Genomic DNA, 10,043 nt, shown 5'->3' on the forward strand with positions numbered 1-10,043 from the left:
CCACCCCCCCTCCATCCACTAACACGCCTCCTCCTCCCCAGATGAAGGACGTCTTCTTCTTCCTCTTCTTTCTGAGTGTGTGGCTCGTGGCCTATGGCGTGACCACGCACGCCCTGCTGCACCCCCATGACGGCCGCCCCGAGTGGATCTTCCGCCGCGTGCTCTACCGGCCCTACCTGCAGATCTTCGGGCAGATCCCACTGGACGAGATCGATGGTGCGGGCGCGGCCGGGGGCGGGGCCAGAGGGCGGGGCGGAGGGCCGTAGGAGGGGTCAGGGCCAAGGGCACCTGCCGGCACTGGGCGGGAGGGGCCAGGGCCAGGCAGAGGCCTGCACTAGCCTGCTAGGAAACACCCCTTAGCTAGCCCCAGTGGCACCCTGGCTTCTGCTGAGGGATCACCTCAACGTGTCCCATGGTCAGTCAGGGTGTGGGGTGGATATTTTTGGCTCAAGCAGTGTGGAGGCTTGGAGAACTTTCCCAGGACCGGAAGGTATGGTGTGGGGGCTCGTGAGAGATGGGCACCTGTGCAGGACCCTGCGGGTGGCTGGGGTAGGGAGGAGGAGCAAGGGCCGTTGTTAGGTGCCCTGGAGGCAGCGCTGACTCATAGTGACCCCACGAACAACAGAACGAACCCCTCCTGCCCTGCGCCAGCCTCACAATCCTTGCTAACTGGAGTCCATGGTGCCAGCCGCTGTGTCAGTCCATCTCGTTGAGGGCCTTCCCCTTTTTCGCTGACCCTCCACTTTACCAAGCAAGTCCTTCTCCAGGGAATGGTCCCTTCTGACAACATGACCAGAGTAGGTCAGGTGAAATCTGGCCACTCTTGCTTCCAAGGAGCATTCCAGCTGCACTTCTTCCTGGAAAGATTTGTTAGTTCATTTGGCAGTCTGTGGTACTGTCAGCATTCTTCGCCAGCACCACAGCTCAAAAGCATCAACTCTTCGGTCTTCCTTATGCATGGTCCGGCTTTCATATGCATATGAGGTGACTGGAAATACCATGGCTTGGGTTAGGTGCACCTTAGTCTTCAAAGACACATCTTTGCTCTTCAGCACTTGAAAGAGGTCTTTTGCAGATTTTCTCACTGCAATACATCATCTTAATTTCTTGACTGCTGCTTCCATGGGTGTTGATTGTGGATCCAAGTAAAATTAAATCCCTGACAACTTCAGTCTTTTCTCAATTTATCATGACGCTGCTTTTTGGCTAAATTTTGAGGATTTTTGTTGCGGTGTAATCTATACTGGAGACTATAGTCTTTGATCTTCATCTGTAAGTGCTTCAAGTCACCTTCATTTTCAGCAAGCAAGGTTGTGTTATCATTTGCATATCACAGGTTGTTAATGAGTCTTCCTCCAATCTTGATGCTGTGTTCTTCTTCATATAGTCCAGCTTCTCAGATTATTTGCTCAGCATACAGATTGAGTAAGTGTGGTGAAAGGATACAACCCTGACACACACCCTTACTTATTTCAAACCATGCAGTATCCCCTTGTTCTGTTCAAACAATTGCTTCTTGGTCTATGTACAGGTTCCTCATGAGTACAATTAAGTGTTCTAGAATTCCCATTCTTTTCAACATTATCCATAATTTGTTATGGTCCACATGGTCAAGTGCCTTTGTATAGTCAATAAAACACAGGTATCCTTTGCTTTCAGCCAAGATCCACCTGACATCAGCAATGATATCCCTTGTTCCACGTTCTCTTCTGAACCCAGCTTGCATTTCTGGAAGCTCTCTGTCAACATACTGCTGCAACTGTTTTTGAACTATCTTCAGCAAAATTTTATGTGTGTGTGATATTAATGATATTGTTCAGTAATTTCCACATTCTGAGGGATCACCTTTCTTTGGAATGGGTACAAATATGGATCTTTTCCAGTCAGTTGGCCAGGTAGCTGTCTTCTAAATCTCTTGGCATAACCGAGTGAGTGCCTCCAGTGTGGCATCTGTTTGTTGAGTCAATTCCTGGAGCCTGTTTTTTTGCCTATTCCTTCAGTGCAGCTTCGACTTCTTCCTTCAGTACCATTGGTTCTTGATCATATGCCACCTCCTGAAATAGATGAACATCGATCAGTTCTTTTTGGTACAGTGACTCTGTGTATTCCTTCCATCTTCTTTTGATGTTTCCTGCATCATTCAATATTTTGCCCTTAGAATCCTTCAATATTGCAACTTGAAGCTTGACTTATTTGTTCAATTCTTTCAGTTTGAGAAATGCCGAGTGTGTTCTTCTCTTTTGCTTTTCTAACTCCAGGTCTTTGCACCCTTCATTATAGTAATTGGCTTTGTTTTCTTGAGCTACTCTTTGAAATCTTCTGTTCAGCTCTTTTATCTTGTCATTTCTTCCATTTGCTTAGCTACTCTTCATTCAAGGGCAAGTTTCAGAGTCTCTTCTGACATCCATTTTGGTCTTTTCTTCCTTTTCTGTCTTTTTAATGACCTTTTGCTTTCTTCATGGATGATGTTCTTGATGTCATCCCACAATTCCTCTGGTTTTCAGTCACTGTTGTTCAATACATCAAATCTATTCTTGAGATTGTCTCTAAATACAGGTGGGATATAATCATGGTCATATTTTGGCATTTGTGGACTTGTTTTAATTGTCTTCAGCTTTAACTTGAAATTGCATATGAGTCAGTTGATGGTGTGTTCCATAGGCAGCTCCTGGTCTTGTTTTGGCTGAAGATGTTGAGCTTCTCCATCGCCTCTTTCCACAGATGTAGTCACTCTGATTCCTGTGTACTCCATCTGGTGAAGTCCATGTGTATAGCCACCATTTGTGTTGTTGAAAAAAGGGATTTGCATGGAATAAGTCATTGACCTTGCAAAATTCTATCAAGAGATTTCCAGTGTCATGTCTATCACCAAGGCCATACTTTCCAACTACTGATGATTCTTTGTTTCCAACTTTTGCATCCCAATCACCAATAATTATCAATATATCTTGATTGCACATTTGGTCAATTTGACTGCAGAAGCTGTTAAAAAATCTTTAAATTCTTCACCTTCGGCTTTAGCGGTTGGTGCGTAAACTTGAATAACAGTAGTACTGGCTGGTCTTCCTCGTTGTTGTTGTTGTTGTTATGTGCCGTCGAGTCAAACCCAACTCATAGCGACCCCTCCTTGGGTTTCCGAGGCAGTATCACTACGGAAGTAGGATTGCCCAACCTTCCTTCCGAGGAGTGGCTGGTGGGTTTGAACCACCAGCCGTCTGGTTAGCAGGCAAGTATCTTAGCCACTATGCTACCAGAGCTCCCGGTCTTCCTCGTAGGTGTGTGGATATTATCCTCAATTTGAATAGAGGTAGTATAAGCACCACTTGTCTATCAGTGTGGCATCCTGTGGTGACTTGCATGTTGCTGGGAGGCTGGAGGCTATGCCACCGGTGTTTCAGATGCCAGCAGGGTCACCCATGGTGGACAGGTTTCAGCAGAGCTTCCAGACTAAGACAGACTCAGAAGAAGGAGGGGCCATCCACTTCTGAAAAAATCAGCCAGTGAAAACCTTGTGAATCTCAGGGAAACACTGTTGGCCACATTGCTGGACAGGGGCTAGTACCCCAGGAAAGGTGTCCAGCGGCCAGGGCCTGTGTGAGAGCTGGTCCCCCAGCACTCCTGGGGGTGCTGCAGGCCTGGGACCTAGGTGGGGAGGGGGCTGGGGCAGGGGCGGGGCCACAGCAGTCACAAGGCAGCATTAGGAGCTGTTGCCATTGTAGACCGTGGAGGACAGCTAATGAGGAAGGGTCAGCACCCCTGGTCCTCTGCACCCAAGCCCTCGATAAATGTGTCAAGGACATAGGCCTGGAGGGAGCTGCCCTGTCACAAAACCCACCCCAGTGGTGTCTGTGCCCCATTTCCTCCACTGCAGCCCTGAGGGCCTCCATGTTTGCTCAGCAGAAACACTTTCGGGTCATCAGCTCACCCCCGGGTGCCCCCTCCCCAATCCCCGCCTTACACTAAGGACTCCTGCAGCTGGGCCAGCACAGGGCAGGCATTCTGCCCAGTGCCCAGCACACGCTTCCCTGTGGTTCGGGGGCCAGGCCTAGTCACGGTCCCTGCCACCAGGAGTCACAGTGCTGTCCTGGGACAGCAGCGGCCGTGTGGGCTTCCCACAGGGCCCCAGTGGCCCTGCACCTCTCAGAAGGTTTCTGAGGCACCACATGGTCTCAGCAGCTGAGGGCCGGAAAGGACCAGGTCTCAGTCACATTCACAGTGAGTCCTCTCTGACCTCAGTTTCCTTATCTGCTCAGAGGCCACAATTGGACTTCAACCCCTCCCCCCCATTTTAACCCCTCTGTTTCCCCCCAATCCAGCTGCTGAGTGAAGAGTAATTCATAACATACCTGGCCCGGGAGGGAAACTGAGGCCCAGGAGCATGGCTCTCAGGCTCAGCAGTTCTCCCACAGCCTGCTCCCCAAGTGGCCACAAAGCCTCAGGGCTGGGGTGCTGTGAAGAGGGCCTCATTTTCCTGGTCTGAGCCCCAGAGACAGCCCTATTCCCATCCCCCAGCCCAGGACTCCAGTTGCGATATTGTCGGATTCTGTGGTCAAAGTATTGAAGAACACAGGGAGCATCAGAAGACAAAAGGAACCCCCAGAGTCACTGCGCCAAAAAGAACTGGTCGATGTTCAGCCATCTCAGGAGGTGGCATATGATCAAGAATCAATGGTACTAAAGGAAGAAGTCAAAGCTGCACTGAAGGAATTGGTGAAAAACCAGGCTCCAGGAATTGACGGAACACCCACTGAGATGTTTCCACAAACAGATGCAATGCTGGAGGCACTCACTCGTCTGTGCCAAGAAATTTGGAAGACAGCTACCTGACCAACTGACTGGAAGAGATCCATATATTGCCCATTCCAAAGATGATCAACAGAATGAGGAAATCATCGAACAGTATCATTAATATCACATGCAAGTAAAATTTTGCTGAAGATAAGCAAAAACAGTTGCAGCAGTATATTGACAGGGAACTGCCAAAAATCCAAGCTGCATTCAGAAGAGGACACAGAATGAGGGATACTGCTGGTGTCAGATGGATCTTGGCTGACAACAAAGAATACGAGAAAGATGTCTACCTGTGTTTTATTGACCATGGAGAAGCATTCGACTGTGTGGATCATAACAAATTATGGATAGCATTGGGAAGAATGGGAATTCCAGAACACTTAATTGTTCTTGTGCAGAACCTGTATAGGGACTAAGAGGCAGTTGTTTGAACAGAACAAGGAGATACAAATCAGGAGGGGTGTGTGTCAGGGTTGTATCCTTTCACCATACATATTCAATCTGTATGCTGAGCAAACAATCCGAGAAGCTGGATTATAAGAAGAACACCACATCAGGATTGGAGGAAGACTCAACAACTTGTGATAGCAGATGATACAACCGTGCTTACTGAAAGTGAAGATGACTCACAGCACTTACTGATGAAAATCAAAGACTACAGTCTTCAGTATGGATTACCCTTCAACATAAAACAAAAATCCTCAAAACTTGGCCAATAAGCAACATCATGATAAATGGAGAAAAGATTGAATTTGTCGAAGATTTTGTTTTACTTGGATCCACAATCAACGCCCAGGGAAGCACCAGTCAATAAATCAAATGACATACTGCACTGGGCAAATCTGTGCAAAGGACCTCTTTGAAGTGCTGAAGAGCAAAGATATCACTTTGAGGACTAAGGTGCTCCTGACCCAAGCCATGGTCTTTTCAGTCGCTTTATATGCATGTCAAAGCTGGACAGTGAGTAAGGGAGATGGAAGAAGAGCTGACGCCTTTGAATTGCAGTGCGAGGGAAGAAGACTGAATTTGGACTGCCAGAAGAGTGAGCACCTCTGTCTCGGAAGAAATACAGCCAGGAGGCTCCTGAGAAGCGAGAACGGCCAGACTTCATCTTTCATACTTTGTAATGGCATCAGAAGGGGCCATTCCCTGCAGGACGTCACGCATGGCCGAGTAGAGGGGCAGTGGGAAAGGGGAAGGCCCTCAATGCGATGGATGGACTGCGACAGTGGGGTCCGGCACAGCACCGACCGTGCGGACGACGAGGACCCAGCAGTGTTCCGTTCTGTTGTACACGGGGTCGCTGTGAGTGCGAGCTGACTCCAGGGCACCCAGGAACCACAGCCCAGGCCTCTGGTGCCTGGAGTCCGGAGGGAGGGAGGAAGGGAGGGAGGGAGCAGGGACGCTTTATTAGACAAACGCAGGCTTCGCAAGCTCAGCTCTCCAGGCTCTGCCTGGGCTCCTGTAGGGGTGCAGGGATGACACCTGGAGCAGACTAATGGGCGCAGAGGGGAAGGCAGGGGGCGGGGCTGCAGCATGCACCCCTACACGGTCAACAACTCATGCGTGGTCGGCCGCCACTCACTCACTCAGGAGAAAGGAGGCAGGGAACAGGCCTCTCCCATGCACACACATACGCACTCACGCAAACAGGCACGGAAGCACACACAGGGGCAGGGGCCAGAGGCGGCACAGAGGGAGACTGAGAGACACAGACCCCAGAACTCCACCCCAAGGTGACCTGGGTCACAGCGTCAGCACAGAGACCGGGAGGGGATTCCCGACACGCACACCACCATGCACACAAGCGCCTCGAGCTGTGCCCAGGGCCTTTGGGAGCAAATGCATCTGCTCCCCACCTTGGAGCCTGCGGCAGGGGCCAGCGCCCGCAGGCCCAAGAAGTCCTGCAGCAAAGACGCTTCTCCCTAAACCCGCGCCATCGGGCGCATTCCAATCCTTACAAGCCCTCCTCCACTGGCCCCCAGGTGGCCTTGGGCTGGGCCAGAGGCCAGAAGAGGAGGTGGCTTTCCACAGTGGGGAAGAGTCTAGGTGGTCACCCCAGCCAGCACCCCTGCACTGGGGCTCACCCTCAGAGGGCGCCCTGGTCACTGCCCGCTGGGCCCCAGCCCCCACCCTGGCCCTGTGTTTCAGAAGCCCGAGTGAACTGTACCACCCACCCACTGATGCTGGGGGACTCACCCTCCTGCCCCAACCTCTATGCCAACTGGCTGGTCATCCTGCTGCTGGTCACCTTCCTGCTGGTCACCAACGTGCTGCTCATGAACCTGCTCATTGCCATGTTCAGGTGTCCGCCCGGTGGCCCAGCCGCCTGCCCTCCCCACTGCCCTGGGTACCCTACCTGCCTAGACCTCCAGCCACCCTCCCCTCTGCACTGCCCAGGGCACCCTCCCTGCCTAGACCTCCAGGAGCCCAGCTGCAGTGGCCCTGGGCACCTTCCCCGCCTGGGGACCACCTCCCCGCCTAGACCTCCAACCGCCCTCCCTCCGCACCACCCAGCCTGCAGCAGCCCTGGGCACCCTCCCCACCTCGACCTCCAGCCCCCTTCCCTCTGCACCACCCAGCTGTGGGGGTCCTGGGGACCCACCGCCTGGGGTGCCTCTCAGCCCAGTAGCCCTGAGCCACCCTCCCTCTGTCCTACCAGGCTGCAGGGTCGCTCTGGGTAGCCCTATCTGCTCAGGGACCCCTCCCCCCCAGCCCCTCCCAGGGCTTTTGACTATTCTGAGCCTGCCCTGCCCTCCCCAGGGGAAGGTCAGCCTGGGTGCACAGGCCCTTGGGCCCGGTCCAGGCAGCTGAAGCGCTCAGGACCACCCCTAGGAGGTGATGCGGAGGAGGTGGGCATGCGGCTCAGGGCTGCCCAGGACCCAGGTGGCTTAGAATGAGTGACCCGCACTTCAGACACCCCCACAGGCAGAGATGAGCAGATCTGACACAGTGGGGGCTCCCTTCTCCAAAGGAGTGCCTGTCGGGGGCAGTGGGGGCCGTCCCCCAGCCGCCGGCTCACGCCCCCGCAGCTACACGTTCCAGGTGGTGCAAGGCAACGCAGACACGTTCTGGAAGTCGCAGCGCTACAGCTTGATCGTGGAGTACCACGAGCGCCCCGCGCTGGCGCCCCCCTTCATCCTCCTCAGCCACCTCAACTTGCTGCTCAAGAAGGTCTTCCACAAGGGGGCGAAACGCCGGGGGCGGCGCCTGGGTGAGGGCGGGGCTCAGGGGGCGGTGCCCGAGCGAGGGCGGAGCGTCGGGGGCGGTGCCTGGGCGAGGGCGGGGCTCAGGGGGCGGTGCCCGGGCGATGGTCGGGCGCCGGGGGGGGGGTTGGGCGGGGCCTAGGGCCATGAGGCTTGTGCCGCTGGGCGTAGCGGCAGGTGGCAGGCTGCCCCTGACCAGGCTGGGAGCCCTGTGAGGCTGTCTCTGCACCTGTCCCCGGCCCCGTGCGCTGGGCTTGTCTGCGCAGTGACCTGCCAGGCTGGGGCCGACCCCACTTGGCCCTGGGCCCCGAGATCTGTCCCGAGGCCCACCTGGCTCTGGCGAACCAAGCTGCCGCCCTGCCCTCCAGAGAGAGACCTGCCGGAGCCCCTGGACCAGAAGGTCGTCACGTGGGAGGTGGTGCAGAAGGAGAACTTCCTGAGCCGCCTGGAGAGGAGGCGGAAGGACAGCAGCGCGGAGGTCCTGCGGAAAACTGCCCACCGGTGAGCGGCGAGCGGGGCGCCGCCTGGGCGCCAGGCTCCTGCACATGCGGCAGGCGCTTTGCTACTGTAGGTGGCCAGATGCCCTCGGTGGCCCCTTGGCCTCCCGGCCAGTCACAGAGGACCAGACTGGGGAAATTGAGGCATGGAGAGGGCCAGGGATTCTTGACCCCAGGCCAGGGCTCTGCTGGGACCTGCCGGCCCCTGCAGTCCGGACAGCGGCCAACCCCCAGCATGGCGTTCTCCCTAGTGCGGGATCTCCTGGGCGACTCCGCCACCTGCCCTCCTCAGTTCTCTGCCAGGCCCTCCCCACTCCCGGCCTATGAGCCCTTGGTGCTTGCCTGCCTGCTTGGGATGACCATCCTGTGTGCATTCTTGCTATCCCCAAGGGAAGGAGGGGTGCCCAGCCCTTCTCACACTCCCCAGAGTTTGGGCACTGCCAGCTGCAGTCGGGGCGAGGGGGAGCGTAGGAGGTGGAAGGGCTAGAGACCCCAGACCTGGTGCTCAGAGGTCCTCCAGCCGGGACTCCGAGGGTCCTGGGTGGGCAGGGAGGTGGGCCGCCAGGGCAGCCGCTGTCACGCCTGTGGCTGGCTTCTGCTCTGCTGCAGGGTGGACCTGGTGGCCAAGTGCCTGGGCGGCCTTCGGGAGCAGGAGAAGCGCATCAAGGGCCTGGAGTCACAAGTAAGTGCACGTGACGGTGGGGTTTCCCACCAGATGGGTGCGCATGCAGGGCGTGTGGCGACCTGGTGCCAGGGACCTTCCCACACTCTGCGGTCCCAGCTCCCAGCAGCAGGGAGGCCTTTGTGGGGTGTCGAGTCTGGTACCTGAGCCGCTCCAGGATCCTCTTAACAGAGCCTGAGTCCCCAGGAGGCACCATCCCAGTGCCCACTCAGCTCTATGCATGCTCCCTGCCCTTGGGTTATAGTCACTCCCACAGGGTGGGTCACAGGCAGCAGGCGCCCGGACACCCTCTCCCTGCCAAGTGCGCAATGGGCTCCCCTATCCTTCCAGATCAACTACTGCGTGGTGCTCCTGTCCACTGTGGCCGACACGCTGGCCCAGGGCCGCATCCCCAGGAGTAAGTGGTGTGAGAGAGTGGGTGAGCACCTGCAAGGTGGAGGCAGGCCCTTGGCGTCCCTGGCTTGGAGGCCTGGATGCCCCTTGGCAGCCACAGTTCTCAGCTCACTCAGACCCCTGAGGCGCTGCTTGGCGTGGCCCTCTTGGCCTAGTTGTCCCACCTCCCCAGCCCTGCCCTGGGCAGCTGGTCTGTGTGGGGCCACCAGAAGGCCACTGTCACCTTCCTGGGGCTGTCCATATGCTAGTGGTCTTCTGCCTCCACCAGGCTCTCAGGACTGTGGTGATGGCAAGAGCCCACAGCCCTCTACTGATGCCGGAGAGGGCCTTGGCAGCAGGGCGTACCAGGACACCGGCCGGCCGCCCTCTGACACCTGAGTCGTCCGGCCTCTGCTTGCCTGCAGTCCGCCTGGCCCTTCCATGCAGCTCTTCGTGGGTGGGATGCACTGCCGCAAGCAGCACTTAGACCAACAC

General features: G+C 55.7%; 1 protein-coding gene across 1 annotated transcript in view; it reads left to right on the forward strand.

Annotated features, from left to right (window-relative positions):
- TRPM5 (transient receptor potential cation channel subfamily M member 5) overlaps nt 1-9,947 on the forward strand; it is a 26,737-nt gene extending 16,790 nt beyond the window's left edge. Inside the window, exons 18-24 of the mRNA XM_007949333.1 lie at nt 42-216; nt 6,943-7,096; nt 7,824-8,005; nt 8,366-8,498; nt 9,104-9,176; nt 9,507-9,573; nt 9,838-9,947. Of these exons, the coding sequence (XP_007947524.1) occupies nt 42-216; nt 6,943-7,096; nt 7,824-8,005; nt 8,366-8,498; nt 9,104-9,176; nt 9,507-9,573; nt 9,838-9,947 (894 nt within the window). The remainder of the gene's footprint in view (nt 1-41; nt 217-6,942; nt 7,097-7,823; nt 8,006-8,365; nt 8,499-9,103; nt 9,177-9,506; nt 9,574-9,837) is intronic.
- The last annotated feature ends 96 nt before the right edge of the window (nt 9,948-10,043 follow it).

Source organism: Orycteropus afer, unplaced genomic scaffold (assembly GCF_000298275.1).
Source record: "Orycteropus afer afer isolate SDZICR_OR568_19922 unplaced genomic scaffold, OryAfe1.0 scaffold00244, whole genome shotgun sequence".
Lineage (NCBI taxonomy): Eukaryota > Metazoa > Chordata > Mammalia > Tubulidentata > Orycteropodidae > Orycteropus > Orycteropus afer.